Genomic DNA, 21,614 nt, shown 5'->3' on the forward strand with positions numbered 1-21,614 from the left:
AAATTAATTACGAAATCGTTATTATTAGACTTAGTAACCTGCAAAAAATGGCAGTGGCATTGTCATTCCATGACTTTAATTTAGATTTCAGTCATTTCGTTAAGTGTGAGGTCTGTTATATGTATTCTTTCGATTACATAAATGATTTGTGGATATTTGGTGAGGATGAAAGGAGGGTGTGCGCGAAGTGTGACCCGAACAAGGAATTGATGAATGCAAATATGAAATTGATGACAGAAAGTGTTGGTAGCAAGATTGTCATGGGGGAAAGTGCACGTTTGAAAGAGAGGCAAAAAAATGTTAAAAAAATCAGCAAAAAAAGAAAAAGAGCGATTTAAAAACCGTAACAGATGTTAAAAGGGATGAAAGTGAGGTGAGAGTGGCAGAAGGAAACGAAATTGAGAGAACGAATGAAACTAAAAATGGCGTGACGCAGAAATCGAAAGTGAAAAAAATCAAAAGAATGGATGATAGCGAATGTTCGACACATGTTGGACTGAAAGAACAGAAACAAAGAAAGATGAATGAGTGTGAAAATGGGAAGAATGATAGCGAAAGTTGGACGCATGTTGAACCGAAAGTACGGAAACAAAGAAGGATGAATGAGAGTGAAAGTGAGAAGAGGTGGTTGAGAGTTAGAAAGATAGAGAGAATGTGTCACAAGATTCGGAAGTTGAATTGGATTGGATGAGGCAAGAAATGAAATGAGTGCGGAATGAAATTAAGAAAATTCAAGTAAAAACTATTAAAATAAATAATGATGGAATGAAAGAGTTAACGAAAGATGAGCGAGTGGCGTTGTATGGCGACTCCATTATTAAATGGTGTGCTGGAGGATAGAATGCACAAGGTATGTTTTCCAGGCGCTAAAATGAGTAGAGTGATTGAGGCATTGGATATGAGGCAGGAGCGAGCAAAAGAGTTAATAGTATTAATAGGTACGAATGATTTGAAAGAGGACAAAGAGTGTGTCAGAATGGATATCAGGAGGCTGCTTAGAAGGATAAAAGAGAATAATGTGACAGGAAGGGTAGTTAACATGTTGCCTAGGTATGACAGTGGTGAAATGAGGCGGAGAGCAAGGATTATGAATGATATGCTGGCTGAAATGTGTGAGGAGATAGGAGTACAGTTTGTTAATGTGTAGAATGAGTTTGAGGGATGAAGTGAGCTGTTATGGGAGCAATTGACTGCATTTGAGTGGTTATGGTGCGAGTCGTTTGGAGAGACTGCTGCTGGAAGGTAGAGAAGTGAATAGAGAGAATGAATCAGATCGAGTGGGAAGTGATGTGGAAGAGCGGGAGATTGAAGAGGTGGTTATGAATGGGGAAGTGAGTGGTATGAGTATAGAAAATGAGAGAATGGGTGTGCAAGAGGAGTAGGGAAACGGGAAGGCTCAGGGTGGACAGGGGTACATAGCATGAGAAAGGTGGATGCTCCAAGAGGTGAGCATGTGTAGGCAGGAAAGGAATGGGATGACCAGGGATCAAGAGGAAACAGCTGGAATTGAAAAGGGTTTTAAAATGAAGAAGCAGAAAGGGAAATGGCCCCAGTCGAGCATGGAGAGATCACATCGAGGGAGTGGTAGTATAAGTGGAACTAGCTGTAGATCCAGAAATGAGCTGTTGTGTTTGTATACAAATGCTAGAAGTATAAGAAACAAGGCAGATGAAATGGTTGCACTAATTGCGTCTGTTCACCCAAAGATTGTCGGAATAAGTGAGACATGGTTGGAAGAGGATGACATCCTGGCAGGAATAGAGATGGAAGGGTATGATGTGTTTCGTGAGGACAGAGGGGGTAAAAAGGGAGGGAAAGTGCTATTGATGATAGAGAAAGAGTTATGTCCATATAAAGTGGAGATGCAAGAGGGAAATAGTGCCAGTGGTTTTTGAGGCAGTATGGTATGAGATAGAGGTGAATGGAATCAAATACTTAGTGGGATGTTGTTATAGACCAGGTAATATGGATGGTGGTAATAATGAAATGTACAATCAAATTAGCCAAGTAAATAAGAAAAGGGTGATCATTATGGGTGATTTTAATTATGGCAATATAGACTGGAATGATGAGATAGCAACTGGAAGTAAAGAAAATGAGTTTCTTGAGTTTTTGAGGGATAACTACCTCAGACAATATGTAACAGAGGGCACATGAGGATTGAGGGTCTTGGATTTGGTCATCTCATCAGAGGATGTAATTGTAAATGAGGTGTCAAATCATCCACCAATTGGTGAGAGTGACCATGAGGTGATTACCTGGGTGGTTGCCAGCAGTGCGAGGATCTCTGTGAAAAAGGGTATATGTGGAACTACAAGGGGGGGGGGGGGGGTGATTATGAAGAGCTCAGGAGACAGCTTGCGGATGTAACGTGGAATGAAGAGTTAGCTCGAAAAGAGATCAATGCAGCTTGAGGGATTTTCAAAAACTGTTTAGTAGATGCAATGTCTAAATGTATTCCAAGGGTGAGAAGGTTAAATAAAGTGGGTGTGAGATGGATGAATAAAGAGATTAAGCATACGATACAGAGAAAAAGGGCATTGTGGAGGCAGCATAAGAGAAGTGGAAGTAACCAATTTCATGAGGTCTACAAAGACCAAGCAAGGAGGGTGACTTGGTTGGTGAGGGTAGCTAAAGAGAGGTATGAACAGCAGTTGGCTAATGAAGCCAAAAAGAATCCTAAGGAGTTCTTTCGATGTAGCCAGCAAAAGAAAGAATAATTATGGAAGGATGACATTGGAGAAAATGGTATAAAGACAGCTAATGCACAATGTGTGGTGGAGATACTTAATGAGCAGTTCATAAAGATCTTTCAATCTTGTGAATGTGACTTCATGGAGGGATTGAGAGCAGTTGATGATGGGGAGGAGAGACTGACTGTAGGTGAGCAAGAGGTGTATGGGGAGTTGAGTAAACTAGATGTTAATAAGGCTGTGGGACTTGATAATATATCACCACATATTCTGAAAGAATGTGCCAAGGAGTTGACATCTGCCTTGACATATTTTTTTAATATGAGTCTTGCACTCGGTCAAGTTCCTAAGGAGTGGAAGGAGGGCAAGATTGTGCCACTTCATAAAGGAGGTGATCAAACTCAAGCATCAAACTATAGGCCTATCTGTGTGTCAGGTGTTCTGGTTAAGTTGTTGGAGAAGCTTGTGAGAACTAGGATCCAGAGTTGGGTTGATAACAATGGTATTATCTTTGATGGACAGCATGGATTTACTAAATGGAGGTCATGTTTTAGTAATCTACTTATTACAATAAAGTGACTGCTTTCTTGGACAGAGGAAAAGGATACACAGTAATATACTTGGATTTCACAAAGGCTTTTGATAGAGTACCTCATGATAAGTTGACAGTCAAACTAGAGCAGATGGGGTTGGATATTAGATTGGTGCATTGGATTGGAGACTGGCTATCTGATAGGTATCAACAAGTTGTGTATGGGAGAGCGATATCCAGGAAAGTCACTAGTGGAGCGCCTCAGGGGTCTGTTTTAGGTCCATTGCTGTTTAACTTGTATATTAATGATATAGGTGAAGATTTGGATGGAGATATTCAGTTGTTTGCAGATGATGCAAAGTTGGGACGAACCATGAAGTGTAGTGAAGATGTTGTGGCCTTGCAGGAAGACTTGAATAGATTGAGCGATTGGGGATGCGAGTTCAATGTTGCAAAATGTAAGGTTTTTAAATTTGGAAAACAAAGAAGGGATGCAGAATTTATGCTTGGTGAGAATATATTGTTGGAGGTAGAGGAAATAAGAGATCTGAGGGTGATAGTGGATAAGGATCTAAAATTTAGGGCACACATAGCCAAAATTGTGAAGACAACACAAAGGCTTCTAGGAATGATGCAGAGGACACTGACGTGTAGAAGTAGGGAGATTCTTGTTCCGTTGTATAAGGCTTTGATTAGGCCACATATGGACTATTGTGCCCAGATTTGGTCACAGGGTTTTCAGAAGGATGAAGAGATGTTGGAAAGGGTCCAAAGGAGACTGACTAAGGTAGTTTCTGACCTCTGGAATGTCGAGTATGAGGAAAGATTGAGAAGATGTAATTTGCAGAGTCTGGTGAACAGGAGGAAGAGGGGAGATATGATAGAGACCTACAAGTTGGTAAGGGATTGTTATAGGATCAATGTTGGAGAAGTTTTACAGAGAATAGTGGGAGATCAGGGGAGAACCAGAGGTCATCCCTGGAAACTGTATAAAGAGGGTGTGAGTAGGGGAGTGAGAGGCAGGTTTTTTTCGTGCAGAGTTGTGAATGATTGGAATGCCTTGCCTGAGAATGTGGTGTCTGCAAAGAGTTTGAATGTGTTTAAAACACGGTATGATGAGCTGTGTGTTTGATAAAAAGACCTCCGAGATGAGTCTTTGTCTCCATGAGGTCTTGGGGTGGTAATGATAATAATAAGCTGTATTAAAAAGACACTTCAAGTGTTTAAACATCTTTCTTTGAAAAACTGTTAGAGGTGTATTTTTCTCACAGGCAATTTCTTGTCAAGTTTATGTCACAGCATTTTTTGTGAAAATTGAATGTCTCATGAAACCTAAATATCTCCACTTTAAAAAGGCCTCTAAAAGCTTTAGTAATCTAGAGTTTCGGTCAACAGTCCCAGTAGGGCTGTACTTACACTTTTCCTGAGAGGAGCCTCCCTCATTGTTTGAGGCCTTTAATTTTGCACTAATTTTTTGGGCCCAACAGCTAGAGACTCACACACACCTGTACATATGGCCCTGAGTCCCAGGATATTTTTATACAATACAGAATGGAGCATTACATTACAGAATTACAAATTTCAAGACTACAAAGACCTTCGTCTTTGTAGTCTTGAAAGCATGTTGATGATACAACATGAGAGAACTCTTTTCTCCAGTGTTGTTTAATATTTTCTGGCCTCTCACCTTTGCCATCAGTTTAGCACTTCACAAACCTAAAAAGTGTAGTTTGCATAATTTCCTGTCTATAATGAAAAATGAATTTATATAAAATTATACATAAAATTAATTTAATAGGAAAAACAAATATGTTTACATAAATAACAGAATACAGACAATAGAACCAGACTAACTTTTCAAGATGTCATGTCAGTAATGTGATCTGTTTCCAACTCTTCTTTGCAATATTTCTTTTTTGAAAAACCCGATTAAAAAATATTTTTATCAAGTATATAATTACATTAAGCTAATTCATGTTGTGTACTGTGAAAATAAGCTTACACCAATACGACATCACAACTGCATACCGACTTAGATATTGGAAGAATTGCAGCTGACAGTGAAACGAGTGAAAATTAATTGGTCTTGTTCAATTAATTTTGTTTAAGGGTATCTCTGATTTGTATAGGAACGGTGATGACTTTCAAGTTATGAGTCTGCAAAGACATTAACTTATTAAATTAAATATATAAGATATTTCTTTTTCTTCTCTTTATAGCACTTTTATCCTGCTTGGTGCAGGGTCTGCTATGATTATGCAACTGTGGGAAATCCCAACCGGGTTTTCGCAGAGTCTGGCATTAGTTCATGACCAGTTTGCCTGTTTCGGGAAACAAAAAAACCAAAGTTTCCAGGTGAAAAAAAAAAAAAAAAAAACCCTACCTCCATATGTGACCAGCTAACTCACCTTGAGTTTAATATGATCACATAAAGGTTCTTCACGTCTTGGATGGGAATCGAACCCAGGTCTTTCCAACCAAAGGGCTTCATCTATATTGACTCAGCTACAGAGGCTCAACATAAGATACTATCTCCTCATTGAAAATGAAACTTCTTTATTAGATCATTGGAGTTTTTTTTTTTTTTTTTAAACGCCAATACATTTTGGATGCATTTAGAAGGAGACTGAAAATTCCCTAGGCACTTTCTCTGATAACTCACCTGTGACAAGTGGATTTCTGGAGCTCTGCGTGTGTGTGTAATCCATTATTTGATGAGAAACATGCCTGATACTCAGGGTAGCATTTACCATAAGGCACATTTAGGTGCAAGTTGGGGCCTCACTCTTTATGGGCCACATTTTAAAACCTTATGTTTGAACAAACATTTGAAAATTTGCAAAAAAAAATCTTTTATATTGTCAGTAAAGTGAAAGAACATACAGTTGTCTTGTTCCGTTGCACTGATTTGAAGAATAAAAGACAGCAAATTTACTATTACTAAATAGATTCATTGCAAAGGCTAATCTCTGGTCATTTCTGGGTTGATTATTTTTGCACCTGTGAAATTCGTTTTTATTTTTGGGAAGAGACAAAAATAAATTGTGCAGCAAAAAAGGGTCAAACATCATAGGGCAGAAAAGGAAATTCCAAGTAACACAGTACATGTAAAGACAAGTGACACAAAGGCTGCTCCACCACAGTTGATCTGTTAATGGCTCTAAAATTGCCATTGAGGGATTAATGGTAGAGGGGATAATTGTATGATAAAAAGGTAGAATGCTGATGAAGTTTTGATCCATGAAAAATGCTGGGGTGGCTTCGCTATTTCATCCACCTCGGCCAGTAGGGAGGTTAAGTGTCATTCATATTCATGCGTAACAACTGATAATTTAGTTACCATTATTTGGCTAGTATTTGTAAAGCATATACAAGTGTATATACCTAATTATATACTTAAAGTAGTTGTCCCAGTTGGCAAGAATATGTTTTTCAATGAATTTATTATTCTTATTTTATTGTAACTCGTTTATTTTAACAAAACCAAGATACTGTTTCTATTTTAAGTCAAATAATAGTTTAATAAAGGGTTTTAATGACTGGAGAACTATAACACAAACCTTATGTGATCATGAGCATTCTACTGACAATACGAGCGATGTGGACATATCACAAAAGAAAAAATCAAGTTCTGTAAATAATCTAATTGATTCTGACTTGACAAAACAAATACAATCTGAAGAAAATTATTGGAGAGAGAGAGCATGTAAAAATAATAGCTACCATTAACTCTTAGTAAGGGAATACCGTGAGTAGACATAAATACAAAATTAATGACGGAAAATCTCACGTAAAAGATTTTTTTTTAATAGTATAATTTTTGCTTGTGTGTCACAGGCATCTTCAGTACATGTTAAGCTCAAATTAAACAATAACTGACAATTCCAAAAAGCGGCACCTAAGTAGCTAATGTAAGATAACTAAAAAGGTCAATAAAATTTCCTAAAAAAAAAAGGAAATTTGAGGAAATTTTGTTCACCTTTTTAGTTATCTTACACTAGCTACTTAGGTGGTGCTTTTTGGAATTGTCAGTTATTGTTTAGTTTAAGCTTAACATGTACTGAAGATGCCCGTGACACACAGGCGAAAATTATACTATTAAAAAAATCTGTTTATGTAACATTTTTCCGTCATTAATTTTGTATTTAGCTACCATTAAGTTACCGAGTAAACTAGGGCTAGCATTCAGAGGCAATAAAAATGATATTTTTTCTTGTGGAAATTATTTATCTTGTTTACCACTGGCATCGCGTGCCCATTTCGGTTGGGTGTGCTGTCGTGGCTTATGCAACCAGAGCTAAAAAATTCATGTCAGTTTGACTGTATGATTGCATTTTTATCGATGTATGAAAGTTTTAAGAGTGTATAACACGTCAGCACTCATTTTAATTAATCTAATGCAATTAATTGTATGAAACTATGAATACTTTAATTTATCAATTAATTCTATCCAAATCTGTGCAGATTGGGGGACAATGTGTTTGTTTCAATATACTGTATATTATTAGAAAACAATAATGAATGAGAATGCTATATTTGGTTGGTATATTTGAATTACTCAGTGTAAAATTTGGAAGAGGAGGACGAGGCTTATTACATACAATGTTTCCCATTGTAAATATGGCAAAAAAAAATTATAAATTCATCGAAAATTATATATTAAAAACTTGTCTATATTATATCTAAAAACTTGCCTACCTTGTCATTTCACACTTCATGCAAGTAAAACATATGGAACTCTGAAAACAAAAACTCATAACTGTCAATTGAATTGGTTGACACAATAACCAATCACAGCCTCTAGGTGCTATTGTCTCAGAGCTCACCCTGCCTTGCCTTCTGGCGATTTAAAACTACTAGAATGCAAAGAATTTGACCAGCTGTGCCATCTGCACATCTTTTCAAAGGGCTCAAAGGTGTATATATTATGAACGCACACCCGGGCTATTAACACGAATGTGATGCAATGTTTACGCGTAAAAAAAAGTGTTTTCTTCATGAAGAATTAGTATATTGTGTTTACTTTAGGAATCACGTGAAGTCTGGAAACAATTAGAAGAGTCTTTAAAGGGAAGAAATGCAAAAATATAATATTGGTGATGCTGCTATTCCGTGGATGAGTACCGCACACCTAGCACACCCTGAATATTTGCCCCTGGTGTTTACATTATTTAAGTGGATTTGATGATTTTTAAAACATCACATGAAAATGTACCAACTGTGGTTCTGGCAGATCAAATTATCTTTCTTACCACAGTTGTGATGAATTCATAGCATTAATAACTAATATAAAACAAGAGAAATATTAATATCAGAAATTAAGGAAGCTGCTTATTTTGCAATAATATTCTATTCAACAGCAGATGTTGTCCCTAATGACCAACTAGCTATTATATTTAGGTATGTTACCACAAATTCTGACATTAGAGAAACATTTATTGGATTCATCAGTATTACACAACATAATTCCTTATATTTAGAAAAGGTAGTATTAAAAAAATTAGAAGAATTATCTTTGGAGATAAAAATGTGGAGGGCAAAGCTATGGTGATGCTGCCAGTATGAAAGGTGTCTATACAGGTTTACAAGGCTAGGCTGAAAAAAAAAACAGCCCCTCTGCACATTATATACCATGCTCTAGTCATTCCTTAAATTTAACTGGCAACTATGCCGCTGAATCTTGTCCCAAAGCAGTGCAATATTTTTGTTTTATTCAAAATGTATATAATTACTTTTCATCTTCAACAAGATGGGGTATACTCCTTAAACATTTAGGAAAAAAATCTTTAACGGCTAAATGACTAAGTGAAACGAGGTGGTCCACAAGAGCTGATGCTATATTGGCTTTGAAACGTGGATATAAACAAATTAAAGAGGCATTACTTGAACTATCCATTTCTCCTCATGAAAAACCTATTTCTAAATTAGAGAGCTCATCGTTGGCTGAACATTTTGACAATTCAGAAACAGGAATTTTAACAGTTGTGTGGGACAAAATTTCACGAATAAATGCTACTACTAAATCTCTACAAGATCCTGATATGGATTTGTTGTTAGCTAATAATTTGTTACAGTCTTTGGTTGGTTTTATTTTAGATATAAGAAAATAGTTTGGTTGTGAATGAAGAAGTGAATTTATTAACAGATGAGACAAAATTTAAAGATGAGAAGGAAAGAGTGAAAAAACGAAAAAAAAAAAAAGTGCGGCAAAGTTTAACAATCTAACAATGAGATTATATTACATGGAAAAGAAAATTTCATTGTTGGTACTTTTAATGTCATTTGCGATAAGCTAATTTTGGAAATTAATGAAACAGCATAAAGCTATTTAGACATATTAGATATGTTTGATATTTTTTGAAGAAAGATATAGATAAAGACAAGTATTAACAAAATTTTACAAACTTATGGGACTGATGTTAACTCGGAAAAATTTATCGAAGTTAAGCAATTTTTAATAATGATACAGGAAGAAAATTCTTCAATTAAAAATATGTATAAATTTATAAACGATGGGTTAAGGTCTACTTTTCCAAATGCAGAAACAATTTTAATATTTGTGACGATGCCTACTTCAAATGAAAGTGCTAAACGCCCATTTTCAGTGTTGAAACGAATAAAAAATTATTTATGAAGCAACTTGCACCAAAATAAAAAGTGACCTGTCGTTATTACGCACTGAATCAGATGTAATGGACTCTATTAATTATGACATTACAGATATTTGCTAAGACCAAGGCCAGAAAAGGAATACTTTTAGTTATTAATTTTTTTAATTTAAATTTGAACTGATTTATTTTTATACTTTTTTTTTTTTTAAATGCAAATATATGTATACCAATGTGTGTTCTTTTTATTTTATTAAAATGAGTTATTATGGAAATGCTGACTTTTATTTTCAATAAACTACAAAAAAAAAAAAAAAAAAAATGAATTTGATTAACTGAAATAGACTTGTTCTTTTGAAGCCTCATAATGAGGTCGTGCTTAGGGCTTCCAAAAGTATAAATGTGGCCCTGCTGATACTACTGCCAAAACAATATTTTAATTCACGAAGTCTTTATTTCATGGATTACTAAAAGAATTTTGAATGGATACAAACTACCTTTTAATGGTTATCTTACACACAAAAAATACAACAGGCTATAAGATCTACAATAAGTACATGAATGCTGGAATCTTAGGAGAAAAGATACACATTTATTGGACCAAAACAGCAATCCTACTAACTTAGGCAAAATATATATAGGATTTGAACAAGCATGCTTATGAAAGTTGTATTATGTTAAAAGTTCCTTGTGTATTGTTTATTGTATTAATTGGAGAAAAGGTCCTTTTCTCCTGGGAAACTCAAGTTTTTCATCCCACATACAGGCAAATCGGCCATGAGAAATGCGATTTACAGACAAAATATTGTTGTGGGCAGTAGATGGCATTGTGTGTTTATGGTAGTAGTATAGTGTCATTATATAGTTGAAAGATTAAGTAGAGAAATCAGCAAGATGTGTAGTGGAGTAGCGTGCCCTTCCATGATGACTTGAACTCCTTGAAGGTGTTATATAATAATAATCATAAAGCAGGTTATTTTTGAAGTCGGTTTCATGTTATAGCAAAGCTATTTGATATGGTGCAAGCCATTCCAGTCACCAACTTTGTGACAATAACCTTTGATTTCTTCTAACTCTCCTAGTAATTTTCTCCAATGAAAGCAGAACATTAGTTTTTTTTTTTTTTTAAATAGACATGCAAGTTAAGGACTTTTTTTATTATTATTTTTTTTCAATGCAACCACATACTGTCTTCTCTTTCTGTCATAAAATGATTAGGAAATCGAAGAGAAACGAAATGTGTACATATCCAGTCAGCCCCTCCCTTTTTTGTTTAGTATTTAAAGTAAAATAATTTGTGTGCGTGTGTGTGTGTGTGTGTGTACACACACACACTGCAACTTTTTTTTTGCTTGACCAAACAGTAGAATGTGGTATATAAAAACACTGTTCTTATCAATATTATAATAATGCATATACAAACAAAAGTTTGCTCACAAAATTATATTTACCACTCTGCTTTTCACACAAGAGAGTTAACATCATTGCTACCAGTAGATCTAAGAATCCACTACATATATGGGCACATGCTGAAGAGGCAATAATGATGTTAACATGCCTTATTGAATCTTATTCTCAAGGATATTCAGATTCTTTTATAGGACTGCTGTTTTAATAATTTGCCTTACCCTAACAGTGAAACAACTGGATTGCTGCCTTTTATTACAGTGTATCTTAAACTACCCAAATGCATTTTATCATTTGAATAGTAACTCACTTAAATACCATCATCATCACATGTTCATGCACTCCCTAGGAGCATACAATTCACTTTAGGAACTTAAGGCAACTCACAGTAAAGTCACACCTGGTTTCAGTAAATAAAACATACGCTATCATGCATATTATTTAGTGCAACTCCATATGTCTTGGGAACAATATGGTTGAAAGCAAAATATTTTTTGTGTAAATAACATGACAGTTCTGAAAATGTACATTATTATTATTATTTTTCGGGCTACTCCAGGGAGTCCTTAGACTCATCGAGGGAGGCCCTAAACATCATGTCCACACAACTATATGCCATTCTCACAGTATCTATCACACCTTGCCTTGAACTCGCTCACTGTCATAGCACCCACAACAGACTCTGGCAGCTTATTCCACTCATTTACCACTCTAAAAGTAAAGAACCTAGCTCTAACAGCACTGCTAACCACACTCTTGCCCAGCCTCCCTAGTTCTCCCACCACCAGTCCTGATCTCAAAAATATCCTCTGAATTAATCTTATAGAATCCTTTTAGCAATTTGAATGTCTCAATCATATCTCCCCTTTTCCACCTATCAACTTCTGCAACCCACAAATCTTCAACCTGTTCTCATATGGTTCATTCCATAAACCTGCTATCATCTTAGTCACTCGCCTCTGGATCCTCTCCACTTCCTCCCCATCAAGAAGGAACCGAGGTGACCAAATCTGGACACAGTAGTCAAGATGAGGTCTTATCAAGGCTCGGTACAGAGGTACAATAACTTGCTTGTCTCTGCTCGTTAAGGTATTTTTCAACAACCAAGTGAGTTGATGAGCTGATTTAGCTACTTTCGCAACGTGCCCCCTAAACTTCGTCTCCCTATCCCCCAACACTCCCAAGTCCCTGGCCTCATCAATCTCTTGGAGTACAGTTCCACCCATGTGGTATACTGCTGCTAATCTTTTCACCCCAAAATGCATAACTTTACATTTTGTCACATTAAATTGACATCCATTCTCCTTAGCCCAGAACTCCAATCTATCTAAGTCATCCTGCAAGACTTTGACATCTTCTGCATTCACTATCGCCCTCCCCAACTTTGCATCATCAGCGAACAAATGAACTGTTCCACTTAGATCCTTCCCTATATCGTTAATAAACAGATTAAACATCAAATCTGAAGTTCCAGGAATGGAAAAATAACTCAGTAAAATTATACTTGACAGGAAATTATATTCTTGTTTTATTTTAATAATATGGTGATATACAATTTTCTATCTGTATGTGAAAAGAATAACTTCTGCATTGATTTAACTCTCAGCATCTCCACAGGTCTAGTTCCCAACCACAAGACCAAAAGGAGAAAACTACTTTGGGTAGTGACCCTTCTCATAACACAACAGCAACACACAGATGTTCAAAAGCAAGAATGCTGTGGATTATCAGAAGGACCATTATTAAAGTATATGCCACCCCTAGACAAGCACTATTTTGCTGCTCCTAAATTCAAAAATTATGTGAAATTAAAGAAAAAAAAACGTTATGGTTGGGATACAGTTTTGCTGTCTTCCAAACTTACCATTCCTAGGCACTGCTTTAGTTGTTTAGTGGGTTACTAGGAAAATCTGATGTGGGGTCATTTGGTTCCATATAAAAGCAGCCTAATAGTGAAGATACAACAAACTCAAAACTTTTGTTTGCTTATGTTTTGATGAAAGATTGAAAACAATATTATTTCTTGTCAAATATAATTCAGTTAACTATGTAACCAAATAATAAAAAAAAAAAAAACTCTCTACAAAAACAAAACAAGTAAATAAATAAATAACTGAAGAAAATTATTAAGCCCTGAGAGAGCTATTTTATATTCCATTATTTATCCATAAATCGTGGAATAAGAAAGTAAGTCGAATAATAAAGGCCCTAATCACTTAAAACAAAAGTATGAAACTAATGCTGAACAAAATTTATGAGATCACACACACACAATATATATGAAGCAATCCTTAAAAATTCAGATCCAGTATGATTCAAAATACATCCCACATATGCATCATTAACAGTATTAAGTAAATATTATCAAATTATGTGAACTCAAGCACTTACAGCAAAATTCTTAACTGCATATGTATTTCAATTTATGAAAATTGCTTTTACACTAAATAATTTATTATGCTTAAGTCCTTTATGAAGCATAACACAATTTCAAAATCTTCTGAAAGAATATTTCAAATTTTAATGCAATAATTTACTGCTAAAGAATATTAATAATAAATAAAAACCTTTGATATCTCTTCCTCTTCCACCATTTTCAAAATCTCTACTTGTGTTACTCCCATGTGATAAATCAAAGGTCATAAGAATATCATTAACACTTATCTTCCATTGATAAGAACCTTTCCAAATGCAATCGGATGAAAAAAAAAAGCCAGTTACTTTTAATGTGACAGTAAAAATGGTTTATATATGTATGGCTCATAAAATTAGTCTCTGGTTTAGTTAAATAAACTTTTTTTTTCATTGCATTAATCTGCTGTTTTAATTGCTTATTAGGCAAAGATGATCTACTAAAGAGATAAATTTCAGAAATATTAACCAAGATTAAGTAAACCAATTTCAGTTCCAGAAATATTTTCATATTCAAGTTTGCTAGAGGTTACATATGAATCTAATTTAAAACTTTTGTGCCTGCCACTGCCTCAAGTAGAGCATGATAAATAATAACAAAATATTGAAATTCTGTTGGATAGAGAATTGCTAATAATTATACATGTAATATCTTAATAAATTAAATTATTTTTAATTAAAAAAAATTAAAGCATTTTGGAACAACAATTAGAGTTAATAACCTGGATACAAGTGGGCAGAAGGCATCTGTTACAGATTGTTTTTAAGGTCATTTACCCACTCAAATTTTCTCCTGAGTGCCACTGATCTTCTGAGCTGGAAAGAAGCCAGAAAAAAAAAGAGGTGTGCAGAAAATGATTCAATGCTGTACTTCTTTGTTGGAGATGAGCCAATGAGAAAACAGGCATCATGTTAGCTGTTTTTTTTTCACATATTTATATGTAATTTCAGTTGGAACCATGATTTATATTCAAATTTTGTTGCATACAGTCTAACTTTTTTTTTTTCTTGTATCAATTTTGTTTACAGCTCCACCTGTTCCATTTTGTGATGATATTTAGCATTGTATGCTAAATGTTACTCCCCCCCCCTTAATTTAACTCTATGACAGAATAAGTTTTGCCCAGTCACAAAAGAATGATTGGAATAGTTAGCTTGCAAGGTTTATATAATTTTTTTTTTTGTAATTATTATTATTATTATTATTTTACAGGGGAACTTCCTCATATACTAGATAAGCGATTGCCTCACATCTCAAAGCATGTAATAGGTATGTATGCGAGGATGACTAATGTATGGTGCGCTCAAGTGACTTACAGGATCTTATATTCCAACATCCATCTAGGAAAGTTTAAAAATTATTTATCGTTCCTTCTAATTTAAATTTGCGAAAATGCCTCAAAATGACCTGATTTTTATTTCAGATGCAATTTCCTTATTTAAAATGGAATTATTTATTACGGTATATGGATAAAATATTCAATATTTTGAGTTATTTCGCTAATCGTTTTCACTAGTTTGCTACTTTAGTTTCAATTCATTATATATATATATAATGATTTTTTCTCATGAATGTATGAATGCATAATTACGAACAATATATCATGTATTACGTTTCGCTTCTTTGAACACTAGCCGGCTGTCGGCACTAAATGTTATTTTCACGTTAAATATTTATAAACATTAATGCATTCTTGAAATATTCCATACATGCAAATAGCAAACCATCACACACAAACCTGAGAAGCTTCCAAACTCGCGTTCTGAGGCTCTTGCGAATGGTGGAGGTAGTGATGGTGATGATGATGTCTACGATGGTGTTTTTTGGCATGTTTCTTTCCAGTTTTGGGGGACGCCATCCCACCACCCACGAACATGGCAGATGAGAATGGTGTACACTCACTATTCAAAAATTCACATCTTAAATGCACTTAAACCTATGCGCTTTCTTCATTTTACAAGGACAGCATGCTAAACAACCACGTCATGTTCATTACTATATAAAAATCGAGGGAATCAGCAACCCTAATTATGCTTATAGCCTTCGGTTTCTCGAACATGAGCTAAAAAAAAGTGATAACAGAAGCGAAAGTAAACCACATTTATTCTAATTAAAGACGTCATCTGATCTTCTAATTAAAAACGTTACACTCATTACTGCATAACGCATGAATTATTATTTATATTTATACAATATTCTCAACACGCTAAAAACGTAAAAAATAGATTCATTCATATTACGAAAGAAAGGCAACGCCGTAAGCACCCTCTATGGCAAAAAAGTGTTATTATTATTATTATTTTTTTACGCAAACGTTTTCGATGGTTTCTTCTGTTTTAATACAATATTTTGATGGTCTAAATTGAAATAAAATATAGCTCACGATTAACTTTCAATGAAAACTTGAGAGATGAAATCTCTGAGTTAGATTTATGGACAGCTGGACGTGAGTAGACAAGCGAAGTTTATTTCAATATCTGATTTTTTTTTTTTTTTTTAACGCGTTAATCTTCACTGATAAGAGAGTGAGAAACAAGAACGACAACCCCCTCCCCCCCTTCATGATGAGTTAATGTCATACTGGATGCCAAATCAGTATTTTTAAAGAAGTCGTGACTTTAGTTTCAGTATTAATATTATTTTCCAGGCTCAATGGAGTCACAAGAAAACATCACAGGGAACACATTTCTACAGGCCACAAATATATCCGACCTTCCTTTAAATACACTTTGCATTGGTGCAGTCACTATCAGTCAGGCAATGTATTTTTAATCATTAACCACCCTGCACGCCAAAAAATTCCCTCCAGTGCCTTATTTTCACATAATGCTTACACGTTTCCTGAGAAGACCACTAATTTTCCCATAATCTATTATCCTATACAATAATTCGCTTTAATACTGTATATCCGATCGGCTCCTCTCATCAAATTTTATGTCCTTCAGTTTTATCCATGTACTCAACATTCAACAGTCCAGAGACAGTCTTAGTCACTTGCCTCTCGACACTAATGTCTATCATCACCCAAACATCCAAGTGACAAATATATGGAGAAATCTAGATGTAGCTGATCAATGTCTTATACATGGCACTTTTATCCATTTTTAGGGATAATGGCAGCCATTTTCTGAGTAACCTTTCTAACTTTTTCAATGTGTCCTCTGAACTTCAAGTGTGTTGGTGGTTGCCATCCACCAAGACCCTGATCTTCTACATTTTCTATCTCCTGAAGTGAAACACTACCAATCAGAGCCGGTTTTATCATTAGGCGAACCTAGGCAATCGCCTGGGGGGGGGGGTTAAGACATCGGGGGCGCCAGATTTGCTACATAGTTCGAGGAAAATTACAACCTTCGAAAAAAAATTAGTAAAACTTTGATTAATAATAAAAAACTGAAATAAGTCAAGCCGTCCTTGTGCTCGCTGATGATCCTACATTATTTTCGACTTTCTCTATTTCTTTTGCTCCCCTGCTCTTTGTATACTTAATCTCAAGTGCGGAGATTTTTCCTCCTCCTGGCATCTGTTCCAAGGTGAACGGGGAATGATATTATTTTTATAAATATCTACATGTGTAGATGTAATGTGCTTCTGTGAGTATGACAAAATGCATACAGAGAGAGAGACAATGTATAGTGCACCGAAATTTTCTTTGCCCAGGGGCATCAGATAATCTCGGATCGGCCCTGCTACCAATACAATACACCGCATCCTCTTTTCCCCCCTGCTAAAAAGCAAAATTTGGCTAATACATTTAACAATATTGAATCGACAATCCCATCTTCACAAAGCATCAACCTATTCAAATTTTCTTTCAACAACATCACATCAGAAGCTCTCTGATATTACTCTAAGCATAAGACCATAAGCAATCAATTCAATATCTCCTCTTTCAAATATTGACCTATATAATCAATTTGGACTCCTTGGAGATGTCACGTATTTATACAATAAACAACAACTTCCCCAAACAGAATCCGTGGAACCATATGTCAGTTTCTTTTTTGAGACAACGCTCCTTCATACATACCTTGCAGGCTTCAGTCATCCAACCCTCCCTTTTATCCAGACTATCAATCGACCATCCCTCCCTCAATTTCAACAGTAGTTTGTAATGCAGTGTTCTATTCAACGCATTCACAAAATCTTGAGAAATTAATTTTTAAATATTTCCTTTTTCTAATACAGTGGTTACCTTATTATAAAACATGGCTAGGTTACTGTAACTTTACTTCCGCTTAACAAATCCATGCTGTCTTACGGAATGATTTTTCTTCTTCAATCTAATTTAGTATTTCTCTCTCTCTCTCTCTCTCTCTCTAATGAGTCTTACCAACACTTCACTACTGCTAATATGCACAGCAGCCTCTAGTTAGCCACCACTAACTCGAATGCTCTTTTATGTTCTGTAGTAGCAATATTTTTCTTTCCTTCCCTCTTTTGGGACCGTTCTTTTTGTTTCCAGTCTCCTAATGAACAATGATGTCTGTTCTTTTCCACATTTCCACACACAAAATGATATTCCATCCAATCCCACAGCCTTGATGACATCTTTACATCATGCATATTTAAAATTCCAAATAACTGACCTTATTAATTAACCTTATATAATTGACCATAATAACGGACATTACAAAGCCAGTTTCTTTTCTTACCTCTCAATTACATGCAATATTAGTCCTAATCTCCAACCTCCAACATAAAATAACTAACAATACTTATTGAACATTTTTACTATATTGTCTATTTCCATTTAAGTCAGTTTTCGAATGGGTTTTCATGCTTACCCATTCTTGCACTAGCCACTATAGAATTCCCTAGAATTTTGTCTTGCTGATTCAGTCAGCCTCATTTCCTGTGGAAATATTTAATTACGCTTGTTACTCTCTTTGGCTGTGTCTAATATTCTTCGTGCAATATTAGGTATCGGCCCCTTTATACGATCTCAATAGCATTCTTTCCCAGCTCTTGCATAACCTTCATAATTCATTCATTTCGCCCCTTCTTTTATACATCCACTTAACTCTAGGGATAAAGAGAATACTGAAATCCGAAAGTGATCTCGAACCAAGTTGTATGCGCTACGGATTCCTGTTTCTATTAATTCATTATATCATGAAAATTCACTAATCTGTTTTTTACGTTTATCATTGGGTCCTGCTATACAGGGTGGTTCAAAATTCCACTTACAAACTTTGAGGGGAGGTAGAGAACATCAATATCAACCATGACCGGAAACGCCACCCAAAAGTGATAGGTGGCGCTGTTCGCCAGCGTTCCAGGTGAGCAATTGGGGTTCCTCATTCAAGCTTTCGGCGTCGTACGAAGAACATGCGTCATTTTAGAATGACGTAGACATGAATCTCGTTTGCCATATTATATTTATCCAACTACTATTGAACTGTTCAGTTACGCCTAATAAAGTTTTTTACACTACTTACTGCCTTGTGTTATTTCTGTATCTTTGTGTCCCTGTTAGTACCTTCCGGTGGCGTTTCCTGTCATGCTTTCCTATGTGTTGATTTTGATGTTCTCTACCTCCCCTCAAAGTTTGTACGTGGAATTTTGAACCATCCTGTATATAGTAGTACCACACTATCAGTGAAGTCTATTCTTGACTTGTAACTTCTTATGTGAAAACTGCAGCTATCGTCGAATATTAGCATCATTGTAACTTTTATTATCACTATGCGAGATGTTATAATCAAACAAATCAAATTATCTCAGCAAATAAAGGAAACTCATTCTCCTTACTCACACATGACGTTACCCACCTGTCAAAACATTGAACCTAAAGTACATTGTCACTGGATCCACTAATTAAGTTACAGGCGCACAACAAAATCTCATGTTTAGTAGTAACAGCATGGATTTCTTTTGGAAATTTAATACTTTATATCCATTGTAAAAAATAAAAACAAAACTGTTCATTTGGTTTTGGCATAATCTTGGTATAATTATATCGATTACTAGTCCTTGATCCAATGAAGGATGAAAGGATGGAAACTGTCAATTTTTCTTAAATAAATTAGTTCGGGGTTAAACAACCTAGACGAATCTTCCTTTCAGGAATAAAAAACTATTTAAAAGATTTGTTTTTATTTATTCGAATTCCTTCACATTGCAAAATTTGACAGTATGGTAATTATGCCTCTCTAGGTCATTATACTTGAAAAGAATAGAGGTGTTTTGGAAAAAGTGTTTTACTTTTCATTAAAGTGAATTTCAGGGTTTTACTGTGATTGTCGTCGACAAACGACATTAATATTGATCTGCCAATATGAACGTTAATTAATATTGACAAAAATCAGTACACGATTTTGATCTATGCTAAGAGGAAGCTATTGATGCACCACTGCAACCTCTCCAAAATAATGAAGAAAGTCATCATCATTCGCCTTCTCGACTACCTTAAAGTCTACCATTTAATCAGTGATTACCAATTACCAGTAGAGATTCCATCAATTTAAATCAATGACCAACCTATTAGTCTACATCATCCATCCCCGGATGCGTGCAATGGAAAAGTTCGGAGACATATGCACTATCTCCTTGACATTTCCAGAACTTTATATTGCGTTTGGCATCGAGGCGTCATCATCAGTAAATTAACATCCTTTGCTCTGCTGGCACCCTATATAAGATATATGTAGGAGAAAGCTGGGTAACCAACTTTCTCCTACAAGTAAATGACCAACTTTAAATAATCTCCTGATGTTATCCACAGTTTCGCTAATAATAGTACTCCCAAGGCATCCTAAAACCCAAGCAATTCCTAAATATACTAAGTTTCAATAAACCACATAATTTATGAATGAAATTACGTGTTATTAATAAACCATACATGTTGTTGTTCATACATGATATTATGCTATAAATGTCTGAATTTTAAATTCCCATAGTATTGCATTTAATTTTCAATAGTGTTTTTGAATTCTATGTTCCCAAGTAGTGACTTTGCAAGTTTTAAAATCATATTTCCTACACAAGCTACAGTGTAGAGTTCTGCAACCTAATCATCCCTTTGTTTATAAAGAATAGGAGTAATATTGCTGCAAGACCTAATCAGATGGTCCAGCTCATTTTTATCTTAGCACAGTAGACATTTGATATCAGTACCGATATCAAATGTCTCCTCTGATTGTATTTATTTGTATGCTTATTCCTGAGTTTCCTTTCTATACCTTATAGAAAGGAAACACTCAGGCTATCGTCGAATATATATAGAAACAGTTCATGATTGGGATACGTTGAGAAGAAGGAAGATATCATCAGTGTTTGGAGAATACCTACAAAATTGTTCAGCATTCTTGTAGGTATAGAAACAACTCATGTCCTTTAAGTGGAAGGAGCTCAGTTAGAATCCCATCCACGAAGAGAACTTTTATCAGGGCTTTTCAACTGAAGGTAGGTTATCCTGTCTCATATGGTGATGGCAATATTTTTACTCCTAGATGTGTTTTCATCCAGAAAAAGGAAAAGATGCCAAAAGAATAAACACACTTTTCATCCATAGCAGACAATGCAAGAGGATTAAACGCTCCATCATAAGTGGTAATTAAGTTTTTAAGGTTCAAGGTATTTAACCGTGACAGTCTGTAGAGACTACTACAATAAGGAGGGTGATAATGAATTGCATAGCACAGAGATTTAAAGAAATAAATAAAAAAATCGAATTGTTGATGACATTGAGTGCTGTCTCAATCACTATGAGAGAGCGATGGAGACAAAAGATGAATATGATCGAATTAAGTAAAGAGAAACTTTAACCAAAGGAGATCAAAACGAGGAAATTTCATTTTGAGCCCTCGAAGGCATGGTATATCGGAGCAACATATGCAAAAATATGACCTTTAGGATGAACCAATAAAGACAGAAACAGTGAAAGTGAGAAAAGATTAAAATTCTGAATGCAGTTTCTATGATGAAAAATAACTACAGATAGTTTATAGTTAAGAATT

At 35.1% G+C, this 21,614-nt stretch overlaps 1 protein-coding gene across 2 annotated transcripts in view; it reads right to left on the reverse strand.

Moving 5' to 3' along the window:
- Window positions 1-15,824, reverse strand: part of ssp6 (PDZ domain-containing short spindle 6) — a 77,444-nt gene extending 61,620 nt beyond the window's left edge. Inside the window, exon 1 of one of the 2 annotated variants that reach the window (XM_090396094.1) lies at window positions 15,392-15,824. In XM_090396094.1, the coding sequence (XP_090252220.1) occupies window positions 15,392-15,529 (138 nt within the window). In that variant the 5' untranslated portion in view covers window positions 15,530-15,824. Of the gene's footprint in view, window positions 1-14,374; window positions 14,444-15,391 lie in introns of those variants that run through there. The other variant, XM_090396095.1, reaches the window with a different exon arrangement.
- Between the last annotated feature and the right edge of the window lie 5,790 nt (window positions 15,825-21,614).

Source organism: Typopeltis vanoorti, chromosome 7, assembly GCF_054136105.1.
Source record: "Typopeltis vanoorti isolate ZY-2024b chromosome 7, IOZ_Tvanoo_1.0, whole genome shotgun sequence".
NCBI lineage: Eukaryota > Metazoa > Arthropoda > Arachnida > Uropygi > Thelyphonidae > Typopeltis > Typopeltis vanoorti.